The 17,613-nt window shown below is 51.9% G+C and overlaps 1 protein-coding gene across 10 annotated transcripts in view; it reads right to left on the bottom strand.

Annotated features, from left to right (window-relative positions):
• NCOR2 (nuclear receptor corepressor 2) overlaps positions 1-17,613 on the bottom strand; it is a 227,685-nt gene that overhangs the window by 91,920 nt on the left and 118,152 nt on the right. For 9 of the 10 annotated variants that reach the window (XM_071444960.1, XM_071444967.1, XM_071444966.1 and 6 more), the window contains exons 7-8: positions 7,489-7,545; positions 2,728-2,780 (exon numbers count right to left, since the gene is read on the bottom strand). In XM_071444960.1, coding sequence (XP_071301061.1) covers positions 2,728-2,780; positions 7,489-7,545 — 110 coding nt within the window. Of the gene's footprint in view, positions 1-2,727; positions 2,781-2,908; positions 3,068-7,488; positions 7,546-17,613 lie in introns of those variants that run through there. The other variant, XM_071444963.1, reaches the window with a different exon arrangement.

Below are 17,613 nucleotides of genomic sequence, written 5' to 3'. Positions count from 1 at the left end.
CAAATGCCTTCCCACTGACACTTGCAAACATTCAACTGAGAATAAAAAATTCACACTAAGAAGCGTTTAAAAACAAAGCAAACAAAAAAAAGCTATCAAAGGTATTTGTGACAATACAGCCTGGCCATTTTGTGCCCATGAGACTCCAAACCAGCTTCACATAGGGGCAGTTCAACACAGCCAGGATGCAGTGAGGATTTGTGGACAGAATCACAACCCAGATGATTTTCCAGCAATCTGCCAAAAGGCTTTTTCATCATGGTTAAATCTGCATAGGGCGAAGCTGTTCTGGAGAATCTGCATCCAATTACACCTTGGCAGAATATAACCTGTGGTGTCCTGGCAGCTGTCCTGATGTTCTAATGCATCTGGCTGGTATCTCCCAGCACCCTGAGGATTTACTCCATCCTCTATGGAAACAGCCACCTCCAGGCTATGGAGCAGAAGCTGCTCTTCTGGAGCAGAAAGGCACAAAGATATTAAGAACAAGGAAAAGACAAAAAATATCTTCAAATTCAGCTTGTGGAAAAATTGTAGATCAGATGTGAACATCCAAGCATAACTCAGTCAAAACAGAGGAGTCTGATATCTTTTGCTCTTGGTCAAAGGACCCTAATCATTTTTTTGGAAGAATCACCAAAATCTTGATTTTCTATCTGCCTCCCAAGCATCAAAATGTCCTTTAAGGTTCAGCACGGACAGGGAGATGGGAGAAAAGACACAGAGATTTCTCTGCGTGTCCACCAACAAGTAGCAAAGTGCAGACCAGACCCAAGGACCTCCAAGACAGACCCACAGCCAAAACCAGGCAACATCTGGAGCCCAGATTGCTCAGGGGCCTTTCACTGACCCAGATCTGTGACTGTGCTCGGCTGGCATCAATAACCAGCTGAAGGCAGCTAATTGCCAGGTTTCTGGAAGGAGGAGACGGAGGCTTTTCATTAAAATGTGTGGTTTCCTTCCCGTATTTTTGCAGCATTAATCACAGCGAACATTAACCCCAAGCCTGCCTGTTCCAACCTCTCCTTGGTGTGTCCCTGCCACAGCTACAGCCACGTGGGGATAGTCACTGTCTGGGGTGGGGATAACCCTGCAGAGGCAGGGATAGAAGGGAACATCTGCCCTGCTGCCTGGTTTGATGGGGCTTCACCTCTCACCAACAGTTTTACTCCTGACCTGCGCAGTCAGTTCCCTCTTGTTTGTGCCCGTCTTTCAGGCAGCAACCCAGGACAGGAAATGGTTTAAATCACAGGAAAATGTGATCACAAACCCACAAATATTGGCAGGGGAGTGGAGAGTGGGTGAAGTATCTGCATCTACTTTTAACTCGTTCTTTCAAGGACAACACTAGCGATCAGCTTGAAATTGCCACCTTCAGCACCTGCCCTGGGATGGCTGTGGGGCCCCTCAAGGCATCCCCGAGAGCTGGTGACTTCCACAGCCCATCAGAGCTGGGGGTGAGCATCACCAGCAATGCACAGAGCACATCCTGGGGCCACACAAGATGGGCTATCACTCATCAGCCTCCTGAACTGACAGGCACCCCCAGAAGTGACAGGGACACCCTGAACTGACAGGGACCCCCTGAACTGACAGGGACCCCCAGAAGCGACAGGGACCCCCAGAAGCGACAGGGACCCCCTGAAGTGACAGGGACCCCCTGAAGTGACAGGGACCCCCTGAAGTGACAGGGACCCCCTATGCCCTGTGGGAACTGAGGGGCTGGGGGTGACACTGGGCTGGAAGGTTCTGCAGGGAGTGCACTGCTGGGATGGCACAGGAAGCTCTGGGTGGAGCAGGAACAGAGCAGGGCCTGGCAGTGAGCAGCAGGGTCACATCACCAAACCCTCCTCCCTGCAGCCCTTGGGGACAGAGAGCCCCTAAACATTGCCACCTCCTGCCATGCTCCCCTAGAGCAAAGGTATGGGAACTCTTCCCTTATAAACCCCCGGGATCAATTAACATACCGCTGAAAAGCAAGAGATTATTAACTTTTGTTAATAGATTATTAAAGATGATTATCACCAGCTGACCGAGCTGGTACCAAAATAGACTCGCTGCAGGCAGCTCAGAGCAATCATCAGTTCATTCAAGGCAGATAAAAAGTTTCAGATCTGGTTTGACTATTTAAATTTCCAACAATAATCACAATTATCGCTATTCTCATTAGCTGTTATAGTTCTTCTATGTTCAGGAAGTCACTGTGGTTATTAAACACATGCTGATGATTAAATCATGTATTGAGGTGATAAGTCAAATTAGATGATTGCTAAGTCTCAGTAAGTATCTTTGAAATAACCAGTTGTTATTAGACATTCAAGAGGTCCTTCATGAAAATCTAATTGTAATTGCAACTTTTCATTTTACCTCATCTTTCTTGCATGCAAACACACACACACACACAGGCAGCTGATTTCATATTTCAGTACAGGAGAAACACAGAAGAAAGCACTTAAGGTAAGTGTTGTCTGGGAAAACATCAAGGACCCACATCCACCCCACCCTGAGAAAAATCAAACAGCACCTTCAGCATCCACCTTCAGCTACAGCTCCTGACTGCTGAGCTCCTGGAGCCGGTTTGTGCTTCAGGCACGCAGAGCAGCTCTAACAGGATGCTCACAATTCCTCAGCAGCTTTAACTGGGGTCTGGGAGCAAGCTGGCACCCCTCCTGCTCCACACCACTGCCCAACCTGACGTTTCAAACAGCTTCATCGCCACATACTTACATTTTAATGTTCTCATGGTACTGCCTGGTGTCTGAAGGCTGGTTGTATAACGGCTGAAACAAATAAGAGAAACGAAGGCATAAATGGTACGGTCTGACATTTAGGAACTTAAACCCATCAGCAGCGCCGCTGCCTCGGTGCAGACACCCAGCCCGTGTCCCAGCCCCTCTCCCGGCCGTACTGGAGGCTGCTGGCTGCCGGCAGCGCCGCTCGAGTCCCGCTGCATCCCGGTGCATCCCGGTGCATCCCGGCGGAGCCCGGGGGAGGGAGCGCGGGCAGCGCCCGGGCTGGGCTCGGATCAGCGCGGCGGGGACGCGCTGTTATTCACCGATTAAAAAACGCACTGCGCCTCGCAACATATGACACGGGGGAGGCGAGGGGAAAGCGGGGCTCGGCGAGCGGGGAGAGACAGTCTGTGAGCTGCGAGTTGTTATGTCTACGCGCTAAAAGCCTGCCTGAGCCCGCCCAGCGAGCCAGGCACAGGCAACTGCGGGCAGGACAAGACTTTGCCCCCGGGGCTTCCAGCGCTGCCAGGTCCCCCAGCACACCTGAGTACAGCGATGCTCATCTGGCCATCAGATCTGTGCTTTCCCCAGGGTTGCTCTGCACCCCACACCCTCAGTGGGGATATGGCAGGGAGCTCCATGCGGAGTCAGGAGAGTTGGATCCATCCCTGGTCACTGCCCTGCCACCTCTGCCTTCCCAGGGATTTATCCTTGGGAATCTGGAGGGTCCCACCTCTGGAAGGGAGAGATGCCAGAGACCAGGCTCAATCCCACCCAGCTCAGCACACACTCCAGGGGCTGCCACCGATTGTGTCCACATCAGCAGGACGACAGGGTGCTCAGGATTAAGCCCTTCAACACTTCTATTCATTGTCTTAAGCTGCTGTGAACATGTCCAAGACTGGGATAACCAAAAGCTTGCCACAGCCCAACCATCACCTAAAGAGCACAGCTCAGGTCTGACCACAAAAACATCACCCAGTACTGAAGCAGTTCATCCACAAACCTTCCCCAAACCAGCTGTGAGCATCTCACATCTGTGACCAGCACAGGCAGAAGGACATGGGATGGCCTGGTTGAAGGTAGCATCCTGACCATGGATACACACACCAGCTCACCCTCCTCCTGTGGTTGATAGGGCTGAGGCTGTGCTCTGGGTCTACCTGATTTCACCCCAGATTAAACACAGGAAAAGAGCAAAACATGTGCTGAGCATCTGCTCAACCAGGTGAGCAGCACTGGAGGCGACAGGACGCGTAAACAAAGATGGGTCCTTTTCCCCTCCAGTTTGAAGAAGGTGTTACTCCCACATCCTCTGTGCTATCTCCCTATCACCATCACAGGTGCTTGGCACAGAAGCTTGTTTTTCCACACAGCCTGTTTCTACTTCTCTTTAAAACACAGATTCTGCTTCACCACTCTGCTGCCACACAGGACAGCCACATCAATCCTCACAGAACAGAGACTGGGTGTAGCTATCCCTACTCCATCACCAGCAGGCCATCAGCCTCTCTTTCTGGCTGCCCTTGGACGTGTCCCTCTCCTGTGTGAAAGCACACGTAATCCTGGGCAGCAGGGGCAGGCAGAGGCACGTAATCCCCAGGCAGACAGGCACAGGAGATGAACCCCTGTGTTCCAGGAGTGCTGACAGCCATCCACACACCCATCACCTGGAGAGGGGGTGAGGGCTGCAGGCCTGCCAGGGGACACCTGCCAGGGGACACCTGGCCACCGTGTGCTGGCAGAGCCAGGGCAGATGAGAGGGATGAGCAGATCCTGGTGAAGAAGACATTCTCAGTGGTATCCCTTCCCCAGGGGTGCTTCTATCAGGAATCCTCTCAGATCTGCTGGTGTGCTCCAGGCTCAGAGCTGGCTGTGCACTTCATGCTTGGAAAGCTCAGAGGAACACAGAACATCCGTCTCATCACGTAGCTCCAGAGGCAGGAGAAACAGCCACAGCTCCAGAGCATCACATCCTCAGTCACCCTGGAAAGCTGGGAGGCTTTGACCAGTGACTGTCTTCTGGAAGAGGACTGCAGGAACTGGAAACACTGAAGAATGATCATCTCTCTTCCCTCCTTGATCATAAATATCAAAGCAAAGAAGCTTCCGTGTCGCAGGTCACACAGACCTTCCTCCTGGGAGAAGCAGTGCAATTAACATTTTGGTTTGGACCTGGGTTAGAAAATGCTCATGTGCACATGAACATCACAGATGCCCTGATGCCAACCAGCTGACTAAAAGCTAATGACTCCTCTCAACTACAACCTATAAATGATATGAACACTTAAAGAGTCTTAGCTAGAAAAGTTAAGTGTCAGCAGGCAAGAGCACATAATTTTAAAAGAAATGTCCAAACACTCCGAAATATGAAATTCTGGGACCAGAACCCAAGATCCACATGACACCAGCACCTCAAAGAGATTTCTATCTGCAAAATAGCCTCAGCAGTGGAGGAAACCCAGGAGACAAGTTCTACTCACCCACAGAGAACTTACAGACTAAATACTTAAAGAAACTTTATTCTCAGCAGGGCAGGGACTGAAAAACAGCATCTTCCCTCAGAGCCACCAACAACTCCTAATTCAACCTTTCTCAGTAAGTAAGCAGAAGTACAGCTCACAGGTCAGATAGGTAAGGTGATGTTCAAAACACACCCAGTGTTCCTCCAGGGTTAGGAACATGTAATACATTTCTCTGGAGAATGACATTTTAGAAAAACATAATTGCAATGCAAAGCTATTACTGGAAAAGCCTTGTATTTACTGAAAGCTCTTTAGAAATAAACCAGAAAGGTCTCAATTGCTTTCTAGACACTGCAGGGTTCAGATTATGCATCTCAAAACCATTTCTCCCGGGGAAAACATGCAGACATTTTTTAAATGGTACCACTACACTGCAGGGATGACATGAGCAGAGCCCTGGTTTACTGAGTCACAACCTCCTCCTGACCCAGACAGGAGCACCAGCTTCCCAGGACCCAAACTGGATCCCTGCTTCCCAGAAATCCTTGGCCTCCTGCTCCTGCCTGCCAGCACACCCGTACTGTGCCATGCCTGACCAATTCCCACCACAACCTCCCATCCCACCCCATGAGCTCCAGCATGCTGCTCATTCCTGAGCCAGCGTGCATCCAGCACCACCACTGCTCCAAAGGCACCCACCAGAGCCCTCTGAACAGCCAGAACAGGACATCCCAGCAGAGCTGACAGCAACACACAGCCCTGCTGGTGACAGCCACACCTCTCCCTGCACAGACTGGATTGGCACCAGGATGCTCAACCTCCCTGCAGGAGACCCATGGGCTGGGGCAGCTCCAAGGCTGGAGCATGTGGTGTGTGTGACATGGTGGGGAGGCATGAGCATCAGGCACAGCATGCTCTTCTTCCTGGAGCTGCTTCCTTTCCAGCTCAGAAGAAGCTGTGACCATTCATCTTGTCTCTCGTAGGCTGTTGGCAGGCCCTGGGCACTGCTGTGCCCAACACAGCGTGAGGGCTGGGCCATAGGAAGTGCCTCTCCCATGGCAGATGGACCAGACAAGTCTGCAGGATGCACACAGAGCCCAGCTGGGTTCTCTCAGTGAGGTTTCCCCTTTTCCCCTGCGCTCTGATGAGTAAGGCACAGAGACAGAGGAAAGGTTTGCACTGGGCTCTGTTACAGCCCCCACCGTGCAGTGTCAACACCCACGGAGAAAACATCAACAAAATAAAAAAAGGAAAAACAGAGTGAAGAAAAAAAAAACAAAGAAAGGAGGAGGAAGAAAAGGAAATGCAACATCTTTTGGATGAGGAAGCACCAACCCTGGGCACTGCCAATCTTCAGAGCAGAAAGAGCAAAGGGTTTGACCCTGGTGACTCAGAGGAATAATTATGAGTGTTACCTCCTCAGCAAGGAAGTGGGCTTTGTCACGTGTGACCTCTCCCTTATGCACAGGGGAAGACAGCAATTAGTGCCACCCCCACAAGGCAAGTGCAAATTACAGCTGTGGAAGCCTGAGCTGCCTGCTCCCATCTCCTACAGACTCCATCCACTGCACCCCAGGCTGGTGCAAAGCAGGGGATTGCCTGTCAGACTGGCTCTGATCCTTCCAGCAGCATCACTGCCAGTGCACCTTCCCCAGGCACCTTTCTCCAGGACTCAGCCCCAGGGGTTGTTTCCAGCTGCCCCTCCAGCAGTCAGTCCTTTGACTACAGATGGATTTTTCCAGATGAGGGAGAAGCCCCAAACTGACAATCTGTCCTAAGCTGTTTCCTCAGCTTCCCTGTACATGAGGGGGAGTGCAATAGGAAGTGTGCAAGTCCTGATACCTGCAGGTTGTGGCAGCTCACAGAGCACCCTTGAGCATCCCCCTCCATTTTCAGTGGGTGGGACAGAGGCGAGTCCAAGCACCCATCCCTCCACACAGCACTCGAGGCTGGCTGAGAGGCAGCAGCCCCGCAGTGCTGGTGCTGTGTCTGCCACCAGCAGACGAAGCCTCAGCATCCCCAGTGGAGGCAGAATGCGCCAGAGCCCCTTCCACCCTCCAGCTCCACTGCAGCGTGGGAGGAGGGAGCCAAAGGGTTAAACCTCTGCGAGGAGGGCTCTGTGTATGTGTCTGCCTGCGTTTCAGGACTCGTCTCAGTCACTTCGCTTCCTGCTTTGGTGCTGTGCCAGCGAGAGCTCCGGGCCGGCAGCGCGTTTCCTTGCGACAGACACACGGACAGCGATCGCTCCGGGCTGGCCCGGGAGCCGCTCCCCGAGCACGGGCAACACTCACCAGCTCCACCTGCGGACCCAGCCCTTCCAGGATCCGGTGGGCAGCCTCCGCCTTCTTCTGCAGGGAGGAAAAGGGACAGGAAGAAAAAAGTTACTTGTGCCATCGGTTACAAGTCGCGGCTCTCTGCTCAAACCACTCCTCAAACCTCCACGGAGCCGGCACAAATCCCATCCCTGCCTGAGAGAAAAGGTTCAGAAGCTCAGCCTCTGGACCGGCACTGGGGTTATCATGGCTTTAAAGGATCCGAGCCGTGCCCAGGAGTGACCCGGATCCCTGACCCGTCCTGTGCCAGGCGGGGGGACTGTGCCCGGTACCTCTGCGCCGCTGCCCTGCCAGGAGGAGCAGCAGGAGGAGCAGGAGGAGGAGGAGGAGGAGGAGGGCGGGCAGACCGGCACGCACGCAGAGATGATGCCCTTTCTAGGATTCATCTCTTGACGAGCATGTGATCATTAGAGTGGAGCTGCCCTTGGCTCCTCGTCGTGCTCTCGCTTCCCTCCCCTCCCTGCCGCAGAGCAGCCCTTCCTCGTCCCCTCCCGCCCCCGGCCAGGCTACCTAGTGCTTATTAAAGGCACAAAAACCACCCAGGAACACGTGTCAGGGGCTGTGCAGTGCTTACTAATGAAACAGGCCTGAAAAAAAGACATGGGTTGGCTGTAGCAGGAGTCTAAATAAAAGATGACATTTTCAGTAAAACAGCACTTCCTTGCAGAGCCCAGGCTGTTCAGGGGGGTTACTGACAGTCCAATAAATCCAGATCACTGCGTGCTGCCGACACCAGGGGCTGAGCTGCTCAAGCCAAGTACCTGACAGTGATGGGCATGAGGAGATGGATTTTCAGAGGCTCAGATAAAACAGGTAGTTTTAGCTATTTGGGGGTAAGGGAGAGAGAAAATCCCTGTTTAGCTGCCTAAAACAGGGAGCTAAGCCCCAGGCCTGGGGAGTAGGGGTGGGCTGGGGTCTGGGCTCCTGGCAGAACCAGTGGGGCTTGGCAAACCCTGGGGAAACATTCCAGGGAAAAGGGTCCAGCTCACGTAGCTCTCCAGCATCAGGCACCTCTCACACTGTCTCAGGGCAGGATGAGTTTCCCAAGGATTGTCTCACCAAAGGCTGGCACAGAGCCCTGCTGCTTTGCCCCCGCATCCACCCCCGTGGAGAGTTTCCAAAAGTCTCATCCATCCCCCCGCTGCTGGCTGGTCCCCAAAATCACTGATGCAGCTGTAGGTGTGCAGTCTCCTCACTGGAGCCTTGTGCACCCACACAGAGTCTGATTTGCACACGAGAACTTTGGAAGAGTCACTCCCTCCAAGCAGCTGTGGGAGTCACCCTGCCCATGCTGGGGCTCAGGCAAACGGCCCTGGCCAAACCCAGCCCGGTCCCAGCTGCAAAGCCTGCAGCAGGTGCCTCACCACAGCAGGACCAGGAGAGCTCCCAGTTCCTGTATCTGCTGTACACAAAGCTTTTGTGCAATTTAGAAGTGACTTCAAGGGTGCTAAGAGAGATGTGACTAATGTGACTGTGCTCTGGCACCATGCCCACACAGGGCAGGCAGCAGCCCTGCTGTCAGTGCATCCTGCCTGGTATCCACAGCATCCCCACAGCAGACCTTGGTGGCCACAGATGTCACCATCACTGCCCACCTGATTCCATTACTGGGAATGAGCCAGGTCTGCCCAGGGACCTGCCCCTTTGAAAAATTCATCACACAACAGAGAACTCTGGGCCAGAGCTTAATATTTTGGTCTTCACGAGCGATAAAATCTGCTGGCCTTGGAGAACATCAGCACTGTGGCATTGAAAAGTCTTACAGAATTAAATCCAGGGGGTAAGATTTTCAGGAGAGGAAGGATCATTAAAACCACTAAAAGCACTCTACATCAGTGGCCAAGAGGATGATTTGGCCCATGCCCTCCTGCCTGCCACTGGTTGCTGTTGAGCAGGAGGCATCAGCGTACCAAAATTTTTTGATGTGTATCTGGGACAAAAAAGCAGCAAACGTATTAATTGCATTCTGCATAATTCTGGGTAGAAGACTGTAGCCTCAGTGAAGGCAGACAGTCCCACCATGGGCTGGTGGAAGATGCCCTGGCAGCAAGGATGGCACAGCAAGGGACTGGTGATGCTGTGTACAATGAGATTAACTTTGAGAAAAAGCTGAGTATGTTCAGCTTGCTGCATTTGCCATGTTTAGACAACTTAATGAGACGAGCCAGAGGCAAACCACCACAGGCAGAACATGTGGCAAACCAAGAAGAATGACATAATTTGTCTTGCATTAACCAACTGCAATATACGCGTCTCCAGAACGAAGGATCAGGAGGAGAAGCTATTCCGAGCACGTCATATCTTTGTACGTACACAAAGAAATTCCTCTATCTTGAAAGCTGCCCAATTAACACTTGACACCCACTGTAATTGCTGATGCTCCTTGCTGCCTTTATCAGATCATAGCAGAACCATAACGAGCTGTCTGAAAGGCCTGGCAGACCGAGGTGAGAGCTGGCAGTGGAACTGGGAAGAACATAAAATATCCAGCAGAAGGTCCCCACCACACCAGGGCTCATCTCTAGGGACAGACAGACACAGGGAGGTGTGCTCCTGTCTAGGGACCCAGCAAGCCAGAACCTGACTGGAGAATTTATGCAAAGCTCAAACTGTTCAGGTACAAAGGCAGCCCCCCCAGGCCCTCCCACAGCAGCAGGACCTTTGCTAAAGACCACCAGCAGTCCTGGTAAATCCTTTCCCTTCCAAAGGCATGGCCAACCTAGGACTTGGTTCCAATACTGGTTTTGTGAGGAGTATGTTTAGTGATGGACCCTCCAGAAGAAAACCACAGGGTTCATCCTGCATCTGCTGAATGACCCCACCCGTGCCTGCATTCCTGTTGTTAACAGAAGGAAATTCATCAAGAAGCAAACCCCAGCCTTCACCTCTAGTGAGATACATGAAGATCCCCAGCACTTGTACAGTCCCTCTGCAGCTCCCCAGCAAACAAGCAAAGATCCCTTTTCTTGATCTGATAGACAATCCTGAAATATTGTCTGAGCAGCGGTGTTCATGAAGGGACCTCCAAGTGCATTTTTGGAGGGATCAGTGCCTGAAGAAACATGTCTGAACCAAAAACATGGTCACTGCAGGGCCTACAGATTCAGAAGGGAGCCCACAGATGTATCAGGCAGCAGCATTTGCCCCTACAGAATCTGTCTGCCCCTGGGCAGGGGCACAGGCAGGGAAATGGTGCTCTTACCCTGGCTCATGCTCCTCCAAAGGGCCTGGAGCTAAAGAGATCTTCACCAACAGCAAAAACCTCCCTGCAGACTACAAAAAAAAAATCTTCATTCTTGCCTGAAGAGCATTTGGCTTCCAAAGCAAACTCCAGCCCCTTGCTTTTCCTTTGAAGAAACTTAAAATAGGCTTGGGAGGGGAAAGCAGGCAGGAGAGCAACTTCCCGGCCATGTGAGCTCCCGTGGGGATGAGGAGCCAACCCCACGAGGCAGCAGAGCAACCAAAACCAGAGCAGGGAGAGCCTGGGATTTTGCGTGGGCTCTTCTTAAAGCGAAGTTTAAAAATGGAAGAGAAGGAAACACAGGAGTTATTTTGAGAAAGCGGATCTGAAATTAGGAGGCGGCACTTTCTTGGACCGGCTCCAGCCATGGTTCCATGCAGCACAAAGCTGCTGCAGCTGAACCATGCTCCCGGGGTTATTTATAGCACCCCGTAGGCAGCAGGGCTGGAATGGGAGGGGTTCTGGTTGGGACCAGCCATGTCCTGCACACAGATAAGCAAAGCCCTTCTCCAGAGGCAGGAGACTGCACGCAGGACGGTGCTGGGAAAAGTTCCTGTCCCGGCACCACATCCCCCGGACAGGCAGGGCTGTGGGAGCAGCATGGCAAAGAGGCAGGCTGGAGAGGGATTTGGTTTAAAACAAAGTTCAGGAGAAGTGTGGCTGAAGTCAGCAGAAATCATGGAAACCCTCAGAGACACCTCTGTGCATGCAGCAGAAAGCAAACAGCACGGCCAAAATGTGCTGGGACCAAACCGCAACCTGGCAATGCCCGTTCCATAGGGAAAGATTTTCACTCCTATAACCACAAGCACTACTTTTTTTCTGTCCTTTAAACCTCAGCATGCTCTCTCTGAGAGCCAAACCACCCCAGCAATTTGCTGCTCTCCACACAAAGCAGGTGGGACGAGCCCCAGTGCTGCGGAAGGGAAAGCAACACTCCTCCCTCTCCAGCTCCTGCAGCACAGTGCTCTCAGCAGAACAAGCACAAGTGCCCTCCCCTGGGCTCTCCCTGAACACAGATGCCCTGAGCACCAGGGAACCTCAGAGGCATGAGCCCAGCCCCTCTCACCTGGCCCAGGTGATGCTGTCCAGGGGTGCCCGTGGGATGCAGCTGCCCTGCAGGCTCCCCCACCTCCCTGTGCTGAGCTGGAGCCATCTCCCCACCCCACCAGCAGTGACAGAACACTGGTCCCCAAGGCTGGGGCCAGCAGGTGATGCAATGGGGGTTACAGATGACTCATCACAATCAGTAAGAAAACAGAGGAAACTGGTGACGTGAGCTGTGTGCTCACACCAGTTCACACCATTCCCCATCCACCCCGCACAGTGTGACAAAACCACTCATCTCAGTTCTTTGCTACTCTCTGGCTTTGGCTCATCACTGCCAGACAGTTTCAGTCCTTGGCTTGCTCACACCCCATCCATGGCCAGTGGGGGAGCCCCCAGGCACAGCTGGGTTTCCACTCCCACTCTGCTGTCTGCTACAGAGCCCTTCAAACACACACCAAAGTTAAAGTGATGTGCCAGCAAGGTTTTGCCACTGCAAACCATGGCTGAGCATTCCACCACTGCAAAACTGCTGAAAGTGTTGGCATTGCACAGAAAACTTCCAGAAATTCACATTTCAGCCCTGCAGCAGTTACAGGAAAGCTCCAGTCACCCAACCCAAGAGCCAGGGCTGTGTTGCATTCTGCCTTCCAGCCTCCAGCACATTTGGGATCTCTGCAGTTCTCATCACTACTTCCAAGACCTGAAAAAGCAGGACATGGCCTCATCTGGTCTGGGTTAATCACAGACAAATCTTCAAAGTCAATACACCCGTTGGGAACTCCAGATCCTGAAACAGACACCAGGACCTTTAAAAAGCCAAAACAAATGAAAGTTTCCTTAAAATCCAATAAAAAATTATAAGATTTCCCAATGACTCCAGGGTAATTGTTTAAATTTTATCTTTTAAAAAAATCTTGTTATTATGCAGAAATGTCAATAGTATCTGAATTCTTGCCTTTCCAGTTTTCCTCCAGACTTTCCAAAAGCCCATTTTGCATCACCAAGCTCAGATGAGGCAGAATAAAAGTTATTAGAAACAAAAGCAAAACAAATAAGACCCTTTCATCAGCCAAATATGAAAAGCCCCCATCCCAACTACCATGTAAACCAGAATTTGAAAAAAGCCTTGTAGATTAAATGCTCAAAAGCACTTTTACTGTTAAGGTCTTATTTACTGCAGCAGCTCCGTGCTGACGAGGCAGGCCCGATTCCTCCCTTTCTCATGTAAATCAGGAGTTCATAGAAAATCAGAGTTCTACAGACATCAAATCCCTGTAGGATCTGAGTCACACTCAGTGTCTGTGAGTGGTTAACGGCAAGATTATATTTTGCAATGCTAAAAACCTTCATTTATTTATTCTCTTATTTATGGATGGGGCATTAATGCTTTATGAAGGTATTTGAGGGTAAACTGATAGCTGGGAACGTGCTCTGCACAGACACAACAGCAGCAGGGGATGGAAAAAGTTCCAAACAGTCCTTTGAATTCCAATTTTACAGCATAATGCTGAATTTATAGATAGATAGCTGTGCCCTTTTGAAGGAACAAGCATCAAGACAGAAAACGAATTAAAATTTAATCTTATTGATTTCCACCAGCTCGATCTCAAGAGCAAGACAGACGCTGCTCCTGCTGCCTGCACTGCATCAAGCCCAGTTTTTCCCAGGGCTGACAGCAGGGCAGGGATGGGCACCCGTGGCTGCTGGCACCCAAACAAGGGGTGGCATGGGGAGACTGGTCCTGCTGTGGTGGGTCACAGCACGAGGTGTCCCCTCCCTGCGCGGTGGCAGAGGACGATGTCACGCCATGTCCCGACGCGACCTCTCCGCCCGCGATAAATGAGAGCAATGTCTCAGAGGAAGCTGACGTGAGCTGCTTTGTCTGCTGGCCTCTGAGCAGCAGTCCCTGCTGGCAGGGACCTCCAACCACCCTCACCTGGCTGGACACAGGCACCTGTGGGCTCCACATCACCACAACGGTCGGAGAGATGGCACAGGTACCTCCTGTGCACACAAGGAGGAATTTTTGGGATGCACAGGTGACTTGGAGGAGGATTCACCCAGCCAAGCCATGGTGGGCTGCTGGGGAGCAGCTCCCTCCAGGACACACTGCCAGCCCTGTATCCCAGGAAAGGCACAGAGCAATGCTGCTCTCCTCCCTGGGCTCAGCAAGGGACTTGGAAATTTCCATTTAAAGCACAAAAACATCTTCAAGCCCAGGTATGTTCAATTGATTTCAAGGGAAGGCAGGTGCAAGGAATCCCGTGAATGCCCAGTGGAATAAAGCTACAGCTAAAAATACACACAGATGATCTGTCCTGGTTGTGGGGATTTGAGGTGGAAGAAAGGTAAATTCTGTTGATACAATAACACATCCCAGAGCTGCAAATTAAAGTCCTCAAGGAGGCTGTGTCACACAGTCACCCCTCTGAGGTGCCAGACGCAGCAGAGATCAGCTTTCTTTCACAGGGGAGACACTAAAATCACTCACAGAGTTTAATTTAGGAGATCCCCAATGTCTCCATCACTGTCAGCCTCTGGATTAACCAAGGCATCCATCCCAACCTGATTTTTCCAGGTAGTTCTGTGCCACCCTACCAGCACCCAGCTCCTAGAGGTGCCCCTGAGCACCCTGCAGCCAAAACTGTCCCCTGAGCTTCCCACGGCACTTTTCAAAGGCTCTTGGCAATTTTAGCCCCCATAACTGTTTTCAAACACAATTTTGTTTCTTCAAGGACTGAAGACACTTTTGAAAATATGACTCAAATGCTTCTGTCAATGCTGCCCACTGTCTGTTCTCAGGTTAGTCCACAGACAGTACCAAAAACGTTGACTCCCTTTCTCATAATCCTTTCAGAAATGGTACAGTTGACACTTACAGCTGAAATTTTGGCTCAGATACACAAATGTGTGTTTTTCTGTTTTATACTGCAAAGATTTCCCAAAAAGTACATTTTTTGGGTGCAACTTCACAGCCCATCTTTGGACACAAGAGAAAATGGCTTTGGTCAGCACACAGCAGGGCAGAAGGCACCTGGATCTTGAACATCAACTGTTCCTCTACAATCCAAGTCCCCTAAAAACTTCTCAAATGCAACCACAGCCTCATAGGCCAGGATTTGACTGCAGTCAAGAGCAGCTTCTCTCCACTCTTCCCCAGCAGAATTTGTGCAGTCACCTTTTTTTTCTGGAAATCAATTACATGTCCAGCAGAGTGTGGCAAGAGGGGATTGCAGGTCACATTTTCCATAATTATCCTCTCTGACACCGAGGAACTTTTCAAATCATACGCATTAAGTAGGTCACAAGAGGGAACAGCAGCATGATGGGCATTTAGCATCAGAAAACCTGAATTTGGAGAAAATGGGATCCAGCCCAGCGCCACCCTCATCCCAACCCCTCATCCATACCCAGCTCGGTGGTGAGAAAAATATATAGACTTCCCTGATGAACCATAAGCTAAAATTAGAAACCATTCACGCCTGCAAAGCCACAGCTATCGCCAAAGGAAAGTAGGTCACAGAATGGCTGGCTAACTTGATTTTCCGGCTTTTCTAGCTGCCGTGTCCTCAGGTAACCCCTCCTCTCCCATGGCCCGTGCTGGTCCCTCCTTTGTTGGGCTATGACTGCGGGCAGTGTGCGGCTCCGGCAGGGGCTGGCAGGCGCGGTGGGAACGGGCAGGGCAGCGCCCGTGCCCGGGGGAGCAGAGCCCAGCTTCACACAGAGCCCAGCCAGAGCCAGCAGAAGCCCCTGCACCAAGCTGCTGCCTCCCACCTGCTCGGGCATTGGCACAAGGGCTGGCTTGCTGCCCCTTCCACAGCGTTGCTCTTTAAAGATCGTTTCAGGCTTTGCCAGCACTTCTGGGGTGCTTTCCTTTCTCGCCTCCTCCTGAGGCCTGAATATCCTCTTTTTATTTGCATTTCTTAGCGTGCACTGCCTCCCTCAAGCAAGCCACAAGCCAAGCGATGCGAGTAAATCTGGCTTTCCTTCCCTTTGTGCATGGGCTGGAGCCCTGGCTCAGCCATTACCGACGCTTTTCCCACAAGTAGACCTCCAGGCATCAACTTCACTGCTTTTCCACGGCACAGAAGAGGCAGAAAAGCTTAAAATTTGGCTCAGTGACCTTCATCACTCTAAATCAATACATTTCTATCCGGCTTGCAGTCCTTTGCTGCTGCCAACTCACCTTGCAATTAATTGCAAAGCTGCAGGTCAGCACAGGAGTGTCTGAGCCTCTCCCACATTCACAGAGAGATGGAAACACCTGGAGGATCTGCTGCCATCAAACCCACCCTATCACTGACCACCCACCACTCTTTTCCACCACAATCTCAACTGACTACAACCCCAAGACCCTTCCTCTTCCAGCTTTCCTCCTCCTGGCCCCAAAGGCAGAGCAATCACCACTAAAATGCACCCCAAACATTCAGAGAGGCTGAAAGCTGAGCCCCTGAATGTTCTTTAGAAGGGCAATTACATCCTGATTCCCACCCTTGTCACTGGAGCTCTGACTCCTTTCCCCTGCAGCCCCAGCTCAGCCTCTCCCTGCTGTGGTGCAGGAAAGGCTCCTTCCACCCTCAGCCACCCCAGCTGGCCAGGGATGCTGCCAGTGCTCTGTGGCCCACAGACAGATCCTGTCCTCTCCAAAGGAGGAACCTGCCTGCAGCCTGCTCTGGTTTCTGTCGAGCCAAAGGGAAGGTTCTTGGTTGGAGTCTCCTGCCCACAGATGGGCTCCTCACACACGGCACGCAAGGGAACTGTACAAGAACAGGGAAGAAACATTGTTTGCTCATCCCTGGCAGAATTCAGACATGAACACAGGGCCAGATTTGAATTTATACAAACATCTGGTGTCCAACATGACCTTTGCTTGCTGGGCACCCACCTGGAATGAGTGCACCCATCACAAAGGCTCATGGTGAAACCCCTGGCACCAAGCTGGCTGAGATCCCCCTCATGCTGACAAAGGGACACACCAGCTCTGAGCACTGTGTGTGACAGTGTCCCAGGTGTTATGGCCATGGATTCTCCAGGATAAATGCAGAACTCCATGCCTGCCCTGCACAGTCTCTGCCATCACCCAAGGGACAGGGCAGAAATGCCAAGGGACCACCCTGAGTGGTGGTGAGGCGTGGAGAGCAGAGCCTGTCTGCTGTGAGAAGGTGGTGGGAGGGAATGTGTCACCCTTCTGCAGGCAGGGGCAGAGACAAGAGGTGACAGAGCAGGACAGGGGGTTGGCAGGACACCCAGCCCTGAGCTCCAGCTAATGGGGACTGCCACAGTTCAGGCTGCTGGGGATGTGAGGGCTGAAGAGCACCTTTCCCTCCTGCCTCACCACCACCACTCATTTCTTCCCCTTGTAATGTGGTTCAGCTACACAAGAGTGTCCAAGGAGGATGGGGCTCAAGTGAACAGGAATAAAAACATTTGAGAGCTCACTTTTTTTGAGCCTCCCCCTTGCACAGGAGGCACAAGCCATCGAGCCCAGGACCCCCAGAGAGGGCCCTTGGTGGTGAGAATGGCTTTGAGAACACTCGGCACTGCCCCCAAAGCCCAGGGCTGTGCAGCCATCACCAGCTGGTGCTTGCTAATGCTTCAAACACATCGACCTCAGCCTTCACCCACTCACACAACAGACCGTGCCAGCTCTGGCTTTCCTACTGCTCAGGGAGAGCAGCAGATGGAAAAAGGAAAACCAGGAAAATTGCACTGCCTGGGAGCGCAGGGTAGGCGATTTTTTTTTTTCTTTTTAGGAGTCAGGCACCTGGATTTCTGCAGCTCCCAGTGAAATC

This window comes from Agelaius tricolor, unplaced genomic scaffold (assembly GCF_023055355.1).
Source record: "Agelaius tricolor isolate 1412-34295 unplaced genomic scaffold, bAgeTri1.0.p SCAF_20, whole genome shotgun sequence".
In the NCBI taxonomy this organism is placed as follows: Eukaryota; Metazoa; Chordata; class Aves; order Passeriformes; family Icteridae; genus Agelaius; species Agelaius tricolor.
The sequence above is the reverse complement of the archived record's forward strand: the minus strand, read 5'-3'. Positions and strand labels throughout refer to the sequence as shown.